We start from the raw sequence: 14,522 nt of genomic DNA on the forward strand, positions 1-14,522 counted from the left end.
ATATTATTTTGTTATCAAGATTTGTAAGGAAGTGAAATAAAATGATAAAGTCATATATAATTTGATAATAAAAAAACTTAATTAGTAATAATTCTGGAAAAGTGGCATAGGAATCTTGCATCTGTTATTTTTATTTAAAAATACTAAAACAAATAATTGTAAAAAGGGGCGTACATAAGGACAGTGTAAATGAATTTTGTTCCCTTGTAAAAAATGTATAACCTGACTGACATATCCTGTTAAATGCTATATATATTTTTAACCTTATTATAAAGTGATCTCTGTCTGTGTGAGTGTCTGTCTTCACCGTAGGATCCCATTAACAGCAAACCAACATATTTCTCATTTACAGTTCAGCTTTTTATTGGTCCTGGTTTATAACTATTTTGAAGGAAGGGTAACTCCAGCCTCTAATTAAAGAAATCGCCACAAGAAAAAAATGCCCTTCCCCCCAGTTTTCTTATAGATTTCTTTTAAAATCAAAATATAAATTTGAATTGGTTGAAGTCTTCTACTCGTTTAAAGGGCCACTAGAGGCCTCTTTGTATCTATATATGGATGTATATTAGTTATTTATACCGTCCCGTTATAGACAGCTTTCTGCAGATACTAAAATGAAAACTTAAAAACGTTAATTTATATGCTTTTTTAGTATGTTTGAGAACCGGTTCTAATCCATCGGTTTTTTTTATTGCAATAATGTAAATCTTACGTCTTGATGTAGATAATATAAACAATGTCTGAGGAAAAGGCAAAAAATTGGATACTTGTTCAAAGGCCATTAATGGCGCATGGAATGATGTATGCATCAAAATTATTTGCAACCATAGGCAGTGGAACTAATGATCCCATAAGTAAGGGCTTTGCTGCCGGGCTTCAGCAAGTGTCAATTTTATTTTACAAGTGGAATTCACAGGTTCATATTTAATTTTTATATGAACACAGGCTTGTTCAATGACACATTGTCATAACCTCCAAATAGTAATGATTAGTTATAAAAAAATAGCAATAAATAACCAAATGACATAATTTATAGTGTAATACTGTCTTATAGTGCAATAGGTAATTAGCCTCATATATAGACAGCTTTTGTAGTAAGGCACAAGCCTGACCCGTAGATTTTAGAATAGCTTCGCTCATAGTTTTATGTAGCCTTTGTTTGATTAGTACCCTTATCCCTCTCCCGCTGTTCCCCTGGACAGGGAGGATGGGATAGGGGCTCTAATTGCCAGATAATGTGCTTGTTTATCATTGATAACTGAATTATCTAGTTGATATCCATTGTACCCTGATTTTGTACCCATTGTTAATGTGTTGTTAGTTCTGTTTAAATACTTGATTACAAATCTTGTTATATGGTGTTATCGGAGCGGGGCTCCTCTATAGTGCAAGGTTAACACAGTCTGTATGTCATTAAGTTACCTAGTCCACCTTCGTCCGCCATGAGAAACTTGTTAACCCACAGTTCTGGTTACCACACTTTCTATTAATTCCAGTTTTATTAGCCCGTTTAGCAAAGCTAAGGTTGGATTAGGTTAGTTTAGTTTAAGTTATATTATCTTAGAAACATGACAGTCTTTCAAGGTTAGGACACTTGCAGGTATATGCCCTATAGGGTTAGGGCTCACATAATTCCTTCCCCTTTTTTGTATTTTATATTAAAAATGTGTTTATATCTTTAAGAATAAGAATTTCACTGATCAGTAATTACATTAACGTTTTTCTGATTTGTGGTTATCAACTGTAAATGCAAAATTTTATGCTGGAAAAACAATGAAATTGACAAAACCTTTTGTTTTTGCATATATATTACTTTTGTTAATAAATTAATTAATTTTTAGACATCTGTTGATGTGAAGCAATCACTGGAAGGAGCTAATTTCAATAACCTTACTCCTAAAGATGTGGCATATCTGGAGTTTGTAGCTGCTCACAAACAACACATTATTGACAAACTTGATGAAAAGTTTGAGGATCTGAAGGACTATCTTGAGCCAATGAAGGTATGATCCCAATGTCTATTTCACAAGGGGCAACTTCACTTAAGAGTAATTAGATGTTAAAATATTTTTTTAATCTGGCCCAAAAGAACTTTCACTGTAAAGGAGAACCATTTTGGGCCAAGGAATAGCTCATTCTTAAACTACAAATACACAGCTAGTTGTTTAGACATCCTGTTACTTTTAATTTCTCCTTTTAATAATTAAAATTTCAAACGAGTTTATATTCCAAGTAATTAGTTTAAAAAAAAAAACTGTAACAGATTCATAGAATGACTAATTAGGTTAGGTTTATCTGTATTGATATTGCATTGCAAAACTTAGGGCAATAATAGGTTTTTCAATTTCCTTCTGAAAAAATAAGTGAATTTTCCTTTATGCACTGTGGTCAAGTGATGAAAGTTTTACTTTCAGAAAAACACAATAAATCTCTGACGTTTTTAAGGTAAAGGTGGATCAAATTCTGGTTGAACTAACAGACATGCGTTACAAAGATGGATACAAAAGAATAATGTTTGCTTACTCTGACATGATCAAAAGAAGAAAAAACCTTTCAGAATGGGCTTTTGAGTTTTCTTCCTACAGGGCTGAGTTCCGTACTTTTCTAGGTTATAACAACAATAAACTGGAAAAGTTGATAAATAAATAGTTTTGTATTGAAAATGATTCATTTATATAATAATTATAAATCAGGACAATGAGTCAATATTAGTCTGGACATATTTCTAAACATTTCTTGTAGCTTATAAAAATACAGTTTTAAGTTTTAAAGGGACTGTAAACGAGAAAATTTCGCATCAGATTATCAATTCTTAACATCATCTCATTTATATAGTCTCAAAGATAGGGCAAAACTGTCTCTTGTTTCCTTAAAAACGGCTTTTTCCGCCGATTTTTATTATATCCAAGATTGGGAAAAAAATTTCTGGACCATATACAAATACATGTGCAGTTAATTGTCTTTTTTCCCTTCTATAGCTAAAACTAAACTTTTTGACATAGTTCTCTATTTTTCCTAACTGTTAAGCTGACTTTTAAAATTATCCTTGCTTTAAACAAATGTTTAGTTACTTAGAATTTGATAAAATAAGCATTTTTTTTTATTTGATACCAAATACAATTACAAAGCTAGAAACAGGTTTTTTATAAGTATCCAAATACTTTAGTTGGCCCATCTCTCGCCCACCTTTAATTACAAATTTGTAAATAATAAAGGTGCAATATTTCTTTATAAACACTAAACAGTCTGATAAAAGTGAAAACTAATTGTCCTAAGTGGGCTATTTATTGTCCAACACAATAAAAAAGGATATTATTATTTTAAATAACCTCTGAGATTCTACCCTTTGTAGAACTAGACAGTGATGTATTTTTTTTTGTAAATAATACGGATTTAAAATAGAACATTATTACCTAATTACTACGTTATTAAAAAACTAATTGGCAATTTTATATCATAAAATAAATCCATAACAGTAAGTAAACTGTCTCAACTATATATGACAAGTTAAATATCCCTACAAACATCATAAGAAACAAAAAAAATTCAGATTATCCCTTTTTTTTCCTTTTTCCCTCCCAAAATACCATAAAATCAAGGCATTATTCCTGCATATTTTTGTTAATAGGACGGTTTTGGTTGATCGGTGTAGTGAAATGTGCTTAGAAAATGTTAAGATTTGATAATCAGATGATAAATTTTTACGTTTACACTCCCTTTAATAAGTTTAGCTGAGAAAGAGGGGAATGTAAAGTATTTCCAATATAAATTTTTACTTCTAATGTTAATGTTGTGGTTCTGAAGGAATATTTGAGAAAAGTGAGGTCAGAGATTATCTGATGGCTGTCTATAAGCAACGTTGTACTAGTAACATTGAGCCTTTATATGAAGCTTATAGGTAATAAATATCATTTGAAGAAAAAACAAGGATGACAACATCCATAAGTAGCGAAGCATAAACAATTAAATAAGAATTTAGGTATTAGTTGACAAAAGCATGTGTATTAGGAAAAAATCACGAAACCTTTTCAGTACTATGACTAACAGACTGACGGTCAAAGTAAATTACATACTGGATGCTCAGAACAACAGGAAATTTAATTTTGACATTTTTAACTACAAAAATTTAAAAAAAACGGACCATAAACACCAAAGATATGAAGAAAAATATAAAAAAAGCCAAAAACCTGCAAAAAGGCAGTCTGACCGTCATTGATGTGTTCATGAAACGAAAGGAAATTTAATTTTGATATCTATAACTGAAAAACTTTGGAAATTTTACCATAAACACCAAAGGTATGGAGAAAAATGTGAAAAATAAAAATAGCCTAAAACCTGCTTAAAGGCAGTCTGACCATAGTCATAGTTGTTTTCTTGAAACGACAGGAAATTTAATTTTAGTTCTATAACTGAAAAAATTTTGGAAATCGGACCATAAACACCAAAGATATGGAGAAAAATGTAAAAATAAAAAAATAGCCTAAAACCTGATAAAAGGCGGTCCTATCGCCATTGATGTTTTATGGTTAATTGTGCTCCTTGATAATGGGAATGTTGTCAATAAATTTCAGCCTTTTATCTTTTATAGGAGCCGAGAAAATCACGTTTCCCCCAAACTAAGACGGACATACGGACAGACGGACATTTCAAATTATAGAGTAGCTTCGCTACTAAAAAATATTCCTTACTATAATAAGTTAACCTTTTTTTCCACTTTCCTTTCAATGTAATTCATTATTTAGGTATCCATCTTTTATCCCTCAAAGGGAAATCCCCAAGATCAACCACAGTACTGAAAAACAATAACTTACATTTTTAAAGTTTATCATACTAAATGTCTAGGTTTGTGTTAGAAGCACGGGGTATGTTTACTCTCATCCAACAGACCTACTACAACCATTTGAATGAAGAAATTCTGAAGAATGTACCAGGATTAGACCCAGTGCAGAGAGCACTAGATGAGACTGAGGAAGGAGTGAATTCTGTTAAAATTATTTCTGAAGCTGCTGAAGATGTTTATTCAGGTAGTTTTAACAAGGAATACAAAGTTTTTAGCTATAATGATATAATACTGTGACTTTGGCCTACTCAAAACCCCTCTGACAGTATTTTGACTCCAAAATATTGCAATTTGTTACACACAAGTTTTCAAGCAAATATTCTGAAAGTAAAGAGCTAGGAAACCTAGCCGTGGCTTTTTTTTACAATTAGGTTAGGCTAGGTAATTGGCTAGGGGGCCGAGCGACATGACCAATTTTAAGAGTTTTGTTGGGGGAGGAGGAGAGGTTGGTGTTACTCAAATTTACAAAATTTAAAAAGATTTCTCAATCTATGTAAAGAAATCAAAATTTGTTCTTTTTCTGTTCAGCCTCGTGGTAATTTAGTGCAACGTACTCTTATTCTTAAAAGTTCTGAAAAGCTATGTAAAAAATGCAAAAATGTATTTTTTTAAATTGTTGCTTTACTTAAAATAATTCATTTTTTAAATTTTAGCTAGCTTCTCTTAATTTTTTTCTTTAAGGGTTTTTCCTGGCAGCAATGAACTTGCCTTCAGAACTTGCAGAGAAGATAAAGCTCAGTAAAAAATATTTCATTAACATGATTCATATCATCTGTTTTGTTGGGGTTTGCATCTGGCGACTTGGGGCCTACAAAATGGAAATCTGTTGTAATGTTTTCCATTTTACTATCTACATAAACTGTGTATAATGATACAGGATGCGATATTTAACTATTTTTTCCCTATCACTAACTATATGTGTATATTTTGCGAGAGGGAGGGGACCCTTTGAAAAAATTATTCCTTTAAATTAAAAACAGGAATAACAACAACCATAAGTAGCAAGGCACAATAAAAACATGGGTTGTAAAACTGACAAATGGAATCATTAAAATAAAAAGCATTAAGAATAAAATAAATCTTGATTATTTCTTCAAAAATATATGCAGGTTGTTATCTAAGCTTTTTATAGTGGGGTCAACAACAGTCCTGATATGTCAAGTACCTTTGGTTCAATGAATGTGTAAAAAAAAGTTTGGATTAAACATAAACATATTTATTTGGGCATAAAAATTAAACATAGTCATAAAATCAAAAAACAAATATAAAACACAATTAAAATTACTATAACAATAAACAACCTAAATCCTCATCAGTTCTGCCCGGGTAACCATGAATAGATCACTAAGGATCTGTCTACTTTGCCCAAAATATATTAAACAAATGTATCCTGGATCCCTTTAAACTTATAAAACCTAGGTAGTATCGCCAAAATAAAAATAACACAAAAAATTACAAAATTTACAGAGCTGGAGATTTAGATTATTTGATAAAAATAGCTATTGCAAGGCATTAATTAGTTTAGACTTGATAGATTTAGCAAAAAGGTTTCTATCTTCAATAGATTTAAGCTCATCACTTAGATTATTAACCCTTAATATTCGGGGGGGGGGGGCGTTAAACGCCCCCCCATCCGGTTTTTTCTATCTCATTTTCTGCAATTTTTGACTTAGAGACTTCAAATTTCAAACTTAAGCTTATCTTACATGTCTACATAATGTATTAAAATTTCATAAAGATCCGCCGCCGTTTTCCCGCCGACTGCCGACTGCGGCGGCTGGCAGCTGCCAAGTACAGCTGCGGCCGCTGAAATTATATTTTGATATTTCAAATATAAAATTTACATAAAGATAAACATTTTCTGCAAAAAAAATTTTTTTCTAGCTTCAAAAATAAAAAAAATTACAGCCGTTTGAAATTTATAAGTAAAAAAGGACCTGAAAACAAAGGTTGTTAAATAAAAGGGTGAAGGAAGCGAAAATTGACCTTGACTTACTTAAGGTCGGAAATTCATCATAACACAGAGGACTTGCACAAAAAATTTTAGCCCTCTAGCTCTAATAGGAACTGAGATAATAGGGGGGGGGGCGTTGAACGCCCCCCCCCCCCCCCCCGACTGATTAAGGTGCGGCAAGGGGCCCGACTGTAAGGGGTTAAGTGCCGCACCCTGTATATGTCTTATAGGGATTATGCCTTTGTACGGGTCTAGTTGAGTTTATAATTACTTACTTGTTTACTTACTTTTACGGAAAATAAGCAGAAAAATTAAGCAATTTTTGTTTAGGGTACATTCCAACATGGGAAGACATTCCTATGGCGTCAGAATACTTCTGGAAGAAGACAAATTGGGATATACTGATTGTCGGTACAACACAGAGTATAATGACTGGAAATATTTTCGCAAATCCATGTAAGTGTTTTCGTCGCAAAGGAGATGATTTTGTTAGGGTGTTTGATAGTGAAGACAATTTAGAGTTTCTTCATCAGTTACAAGAGAATAAAACACTTAAAGATGGTATCTTCAGAGAAAAAGATGAGAGTGGAGAAACAAAACTAGGATATCAATATTTTGACCGTACATATGGTAACACTGGTGAAGATAGAATATATAGCTTGAATATGACAGTATCTGGAGATATAATTCAATATCTTGAGCAAATCTTTAGTAGAAAGACCAATAAATGGAAAGTGGTCACTGCATTTCAATACAACAAAGAAACTTTCACTTGGAGTAAAGTAGAATTATAAATTCATTAGCATTTCAATAGTGCAGCTCCTCTTAAAGAAAAATATTTTGATCAAGATTTGATTTTTAAGTTAAAAATTTAAACAATATCTGAAAATATTTAAGTTGATTTTTTCAAAAGTAATTTTTCTAAAGATGCTTTTAACTTACTTTTAGAGGCTCATCTGCACAATTTTTTTAAAATTTGGTTTTCATAAAACAGAATGTGCTAATGAATTTATATTTTTTTGCTGTCAAAGTCATTTTTTCTTGATAGTGGCAAAATATGTTTCCGGTATTATCCTCTTAGAATTATATTTTATTCCCGACAGAACTATGAACTCTGGCCGCGGCGCATGGCCCCAAAGCCTGCCTAGACGCAGCGCTCGGCTCCCTTGCCTAAGACCTAACCTAACCTAAGATAGTTGTTCTGTCCAGGGGAGGGGTATAAAAATTTTCAAAATTGAAAAAAAATATTTTCAAGAGGATAACGCCATGTTTTCTCAATAATTTATTGTGAACAAAAAAGTCAGCAGGTGATTTCATATAATATAAGAAATTTAAATTTTTTATTGCTAACTTACTTGTTTTAGTCTTTTACATATTTTTTTTATGAGGAGCAATTCCCTAGTATTTTTACTATTTTTGTTGTCAAAAAAATTGTTTGCTTGATGTTGCTGCGCTACTCATTAAAATATTAGTCCTAGTTTCTCAAATAAAAAAATATTGTTTTTTTTTACAATTTAACCAAATTATTTTTCATTTTACTTGAACTTAATTGTCTAAAAAGTATGTGCTTGATTTAGATATGATATACACTTTTTGATTCTTTGTCTTTTTAATTAAAAATTCCAAACAACTAAAACTAATTGTAAGTTTTAAATATCTTAGAAATATTTTTTGAATACTTTGTCAAATCCCCCCCCCCCCCCCCGAAAAAAAATGAAAACTCTAAGGGGCTTCGGGAGAAACATCTAGTATTTTACATTGTATCAAATTAATTAAACTATATTATTTTATTTTATATTGATTATTATTTGATTTTATATCTAGAATAAAGTATCTATAATTCATTTCTTATTATAATAATTTTGAAAGTTAAATGGCCCAACTTTTGTGTTAAAAGCTACTCTAAAACTCACTTTGTCTTCTATATAAAAATGTATCCTGAAAATTTCTTTTAAAAACCTTTGAAATATACATTAGTTGCTTTACTTTTTTGATATCTTGCCAAATAGTTTAATATATCTGTGATTCGCTACTTATAGATGTTATCGTCCTTCTATATTAAAAATAAAACTTTAACAAGGATGACACCATACATAAAAGCGAAGCTCTGAAACGGTAGAACAAACAAATATTGACACTTGTAGAGTGACAGAACTGAATAATCAGAATATATGTAAAAAGTTGAAACGAAATTAAAAGTAGTTGTTGAAAAACTGATTAAATACAGGATTCTGTTTAAGGACATACTTACATTTTTAGGACTCGATTATAGAGATGCTTTTAATATAACATTGTACTTTGTTGTCCTAAGAATCAGTATTCCAAAGAAAAGATCAGTCGGATAATTATATCACATAAAAATTCGGTGTAAAGAAAGTTTAAAAATGTTTAAAATGAACGTACAACATTATGGTAACAATTATAGAGTTGCTATGCTTACTAAATTCTACCTTTCTATTACAGAAATCCCTATGCCTAAATTAACGTAAAAAGGCCAACCGTGGCGGACGGACAGTCCGACCACAATTATAGAAAAGCTTCGCTTAAATTTTTTTTGATAATATACTCATGCCGAAAGTGGAATTGAAATAAATTAAAAATCACAGCATTTTAGCATGATCAATTCTTGCTCTAATTGCAGGAATCGCCATGCAATAACTATAAAAGAAAGTACCAGTTCAACATGCCTCATTTACAATATAAGCTAAGTGTTAAAAATGTGCCTAGGAACCAATTATTGAATAACAAAGTTTAATGAATAGAATTAATGAATGTGTGGTAAAAAGCATCATTTTGTTAACACAGCAGCTTTTCTATACTCCTAAAACGTCCTTTTGTCCGAATACACTTGACTGCAACAAAGAAACAATTCAAGAAACGGGCACTTCAAGAAACTATATACAAAAGCATGCAGCAGGGGGCAATATTACAATAGTATACCCCCTGGCAATATTACGAGAGTTCAACAGCCACCCCAACCAATACATTCACTAAAAGCAGCTAGGGGGGGGGGGCGGGGGGGGGGGGGGGTGTCAAAATCATGAAAAAACAATGCATTTAAAACAAAATAAAAAAAATGGAAATATTTTTATTGCTTCGCTACTCATGTCATTGTAGATGTTTAATTACCTTCTAATGATGCAAGAACATGACAAATATTCAGGCAAAAAGTAAATCATAGAATAATGATCTTTCCAGTATGGCTTCAAAACTGATTAATATCTGCTGGATTAGAAACAGTTCTCAGCCATACTAAAAAATCATAAATAGCATTGCATTACAGACAATTTTCCACGAATCGTCATCAAATATCTTAAAATTAATGCCAGTTTTGTTAGCCAAAATTTTCAACCCCCCGTGGCTATCAAAACTGAAAACAATTTTCCACGGATAATTAGAACAGTATTAAATATCTTAAAATTAATGCCAGTTTTGTTACCCTTATCTTCAGCCGCTTCTGGCTAAGAAAACTGGTTATAATCTTGTTTTCTTATTTTAATATCCGCGGAAAGCTGTCTACATCATATAATGCGATGCGATAAATAACTATCTTAACCTAATACACAACTGTAATTTACTCAGGAGGAGATATTGGATTGCAAATTTGACTGAGTACTGATTTCAAATTTGGGTATAGTCTCTTTCGTGGCAACGCCCCTGAAGGGGCGATTCGTGTTTTTTTTTTAAATGGCTTTTATTAGGTTATTCTATTTCATTTTGGGTTTTATTGGATTAGGTGATTGCCCCGCAGGGCTAGAAATAGGAGAAAAGCTACTGTGAAAATATAGAGAATCGTCCCTTAAGGGGCGTTGCCACAATTAAGGGCCTTATCAAGTTTGTGTGCATTTGTTTATCAAAATTGTTGACCGGGGCTGTACATTAATTTGTCGGCCATTTTCTTATCCCTTAAGATCCATGGATTTAAAAAAGGTATGGTCATTCCAGCCGCCGTCTTGTAAATCAATATGTGTACAAGTGAAAAAAAACTAATTGTCCACAGTTGTTAACAAAACCTATAATTATATTACCATTACCTCGTATGGGCGGGATTCTCCTTCAATTTAAGTGATCATCTAGAGAATCCAGAGCATCATCCTCGTGTAATGGGATGCGATACTCTAACACTCAAGGATATTAGGTTAATTAACATCCATCAGAAAACCAACCCTTTGATGGAACGATATATGTCAGTCCTAACTGTGCTTGGCAGTGAGTTGTGCCTATTTATGGGCCAAGACGTTTCCCCCTTATCCCTACTATTTATGTCGCGCACCTGACATAGCAGCAGTAGGAACCGTTTTAATGTCTTTAGATATGACGCGATGTCGGCCCGAGATTCGAACTTATCACCTCACCGGCGACAAGCGGATGCGCTACGTGTTGAGTTATGATCGCATGTAACCTATAGTTATATAGTAGCTGAGCGAATTAAAATTTTAAAAGAAACATAATGAACTGTTTATTTTTCATTCATAGTAATTAAATAATTAAACAAAATCTCAATTCATTAATTAAAAGCCAAACTACAAGATTACAAGTGGGGGTGTCTAAATGCTGACAGAAAGGTATCGGGTTCGATTCTGGATCATAGTGCGTTTTACCTTTTTCTTTCATATCTGGTATGTAACAATAACTGACCATGAGCAAAAAGAAGTTTAGCCTGTCACTGCCCGAACCTCGTCATAACTAAAGACGTTAAAAAATGTACATACTACTGCTATGTAAGATGGGCGACATACATAGTAAGATTAGGGAGAATATTGTTTAGCCAAAAACAGGCACAAATCATTACCATGCACAATAGTAAGTATACCATGCACAGTTAGGACTTCCGGACAAAGGTTGTCTACAATAATGAGGATGTTTGTACAATTTGACCTGCTATAAAATTTGTGGACCTACGATGTTATCAACCATCCCCAGTAAGGTGGCATAAAGTTAAATGAACAACGGGAAGTTTAATTTTGAATAAGTAAATATTTTTGTTTTTCTTTTTGTTCATATAGTCAACAGATCTAAAGTATGTATATACATAGAACTACCTGCCTCCCTTTTCCAAACAGATCTAAATTATAGATGTATTTACAAATAACTTCCTGCCCCACTTTTCCAAAGACCTTTTTCGTCTGTTAGCAAATTGTATTCTGCTACCAGGGCTGTGTTAATATTCCCGAAAATTGGGTTGATTTTCAAAGAACCAATTGTGATTCACACAAGGTCTTTAGGAAGTGGACATACAATTTTTTAACCCCTTCTTCCTCTAGTGTTTTACTCTAATATTAATTCATTTTTAAAATTTTTCAACTAATAAAAGTCATTCATGAACCATAACTAAATTTTTAATGTTTATGTTAGTGATAAAGAAAAAAATATAATTTCAGTATTTTTTTCTTTTCTTGAATAATCATAAAATTTATGAAAAAGTGTCTACATTTCTTAAATTTCCTGTTCATAAGATAATTACATTTCAAACCAACAAAATTATTCGAATATAGCAAATATAATCAATTTTGAAGATTTTTGCGTTAGAATCAAAAGAGAAAACATTATGTTGATTATTAAAATCTTTTAAACGCCTTTACTACTAAATTTAGAAAAGCTTTACAATATATAAATAGACTAGCGGCTGAGGCTCAGCCCCTAGATCTAGGGCTCTGGATTTGAAGGTGTAGAAAAGGACAGACAAGAAGTACAAAACCAACATAATACATCTATATTACAAAGTAGAACGATGTCTATCTGTTTGTTTGTCTGTTTGTTTGTAGCGAAGGATATCGCTAACCGCTGAACCGATCGGGTTCTCCTTTACAAGCTAGCTTCTCATAGGTCCAGGGAAGGTTTACGACTATTTTCTTTTTTTCTTTTTAAAACTAAAATAAAAACAGTGGGGTCGACTACCCCTCCAAAAAAAAAATATCAATTTCCCCCCCACCCCAAATTTTTAAAAAAAAATTTCTTTTAAATTTAAAATACCAAAAAGTGGGTTGATCAAATCTCTTGGATGCCCCTAGAGGCTAGGGGCGAAGCCGCTAGCAAATCTATAAAGAAGTAAAAAGCCATCCCGGGACCTTCCTTAAAATGAAGGACCCAATTGGTTCAGTGGTTATAGAAATCTTAAGTTACAGACCATACTACTTTATATAATAGGATATAAATGAATTAAATTTCAAACTTGGTTATTTAATTTTAAAATCTTTTTTGCAAGAACTTCTCTATAACAACAGTAAATATGTAATTAGGTAAAACAAAGCTATTCCATAATATTTCTATGTATGTCAGACGATCATAATAGCAAAGTTAAAATACAATTCATTCATGTGATTTGGTAATTGGTGTCATGTTTTTTTTATTAGTAAAGTTATTCATTTTTTATTCCAAAAGAACAGTCAAGCCTGCAGCCAACTTTGTAGCCCCCAAAACAGTAGCTGCCCCCTTTACTTGCCGATTTTTCTGAACATATATATATATATATATCAGGGCTCGGCGGCCGCTCGTCAGCCGTGTGTAAGCCTCAATGAAATTGTCATATTATAACTTTACAATTTAGCTTGATGTCTAAACCTGTTAATAAACAGACAATCCATCTTATCGAAAACACTTTTTTGTCACTCTTAGGGGTTTTAATTTGATGCTTATTCGTGGCTGCCTAGCCCTGACATATATCTTTAAATTTGCAGCCTTAAATATTACTCTATTTGGTAACATTTTCTAATTTGAAATATGTCTTTAAGCGTAATAAGTCTAAACGTACTTTTCAGGGATCTAAAGGGATAAGACAATGACCGACTATTTGATTTACATCCCCAGTATTAATACACAGAATTACCTCTTCTTAAAATTATAATCAGAGGTTAAAACGTATGGACACTCAATGTAATAAACCAACCAATCAAAATTCATTTATTCATAAATTCATTTGGTGACTTGTGTAATAAACAGCCTGTTGTCCCCTCTCTCTCTCTCTCTCTCTCTCTTTCTCTCTCTCTCTCTCTCTCTCTCTCTCTCTATCTCTCTCTCTCTCTCTCTCTCTCTCTCTCTCTCTCTCTATCTCTCTCTCTCTCCCTCTCTATCTCTATCTCTCCCTCTATGCGTACTTTCACATTATGACATATGCTAAGTTTCAATAACCTTTTTGTCCTTGTTAATAATAAGTACAGAAAATATATAAAAATTTGAAGCATATATTAAAACATCAGTTGCGAAGTGAAAATATTTCAGAATTTAGGGATAGGAAAATGAAACTTAATTTTATACTATTTTCCAGTATTGCTTTGTTATCAATTTGAACTGATTCGGAGCCATACTGAAAGATCATGTATCGTCTCGTTTTATAGATTATGTCAGACAATTCCATATGCATATTCCCTTATCCCAGAAATATAAAGACGTTTCTTCAAAAATGCTATTCTACAGAATTAGCAAAAACGTTTCATGTTTTTACTTTTATACCTGAAATTTATATTACTCAGAAACCTCGGAAACATTAGGGTAATTAACTAAACCCAAGGACACTGTGCTGAATCTCAATTGGGCCTGTGAAAATCAACCAATAGTGCCGGGAATGATAACACAGACGAAAAAGTTCCTTAGTCAGGTAGTTATCTGTATATTCTTCTACTAAAGATCTGTTTCTGAAACAACAAAACAAAATTTGACAGTCCTTATTTTAGTTGTTTGAAATAAACATAAAGAAATTTAAATAAATAGAAATGAAATTTAATAGTATTT

General features: G+C 32.2%; 1 protein-coding gene across 1 annotated transcript; it reads left to right on the forward strand.

Annotated features, from left to right (window-relative positions):
* The first annotated feature begins 728 nt into the window (after nt 1-728).
* LOC145323862 (uncharacterized) lies at nt 729-8,638 on the forward strand. Its single transcript, XM_080166446.1, has 7 exons — nt 729-916; nt 1,842-2,003; nt 2,446-2,608; nt 3,805-3,898; nt 4,843-5,024; nt 5,522-5,578; nt 7,125-8,638. Exons 1-7 carry the CDS (start codon nt 737-739, stop codon nt 7,586-7,588), a joined length of 1,302 nt encoding a protein of 433 aa, XP_080022572.1. The 5' UTR covers nt 729-736; the 3' UTR covers nt 7,589-8,638.
* The last annotated feature ends 5,884 nt before the right edge of the window (nt 8,639-14,522 follow it).

The sequence above is a fragment of the Acartia tonsa genome, chromosome 7, assembly GCF_053477335.1.
Source record: "Acartia tonsa isolate MP-2025a chromosome 7, ASM5347733v1, whole genome shotgun sequence".
NCBI classification, from domain to species: Eukaryota; Metazoa; Arthropoda; class Copepoda; order Calanoida; family Acartiidae; genus Acartia; species Acartia tonsa.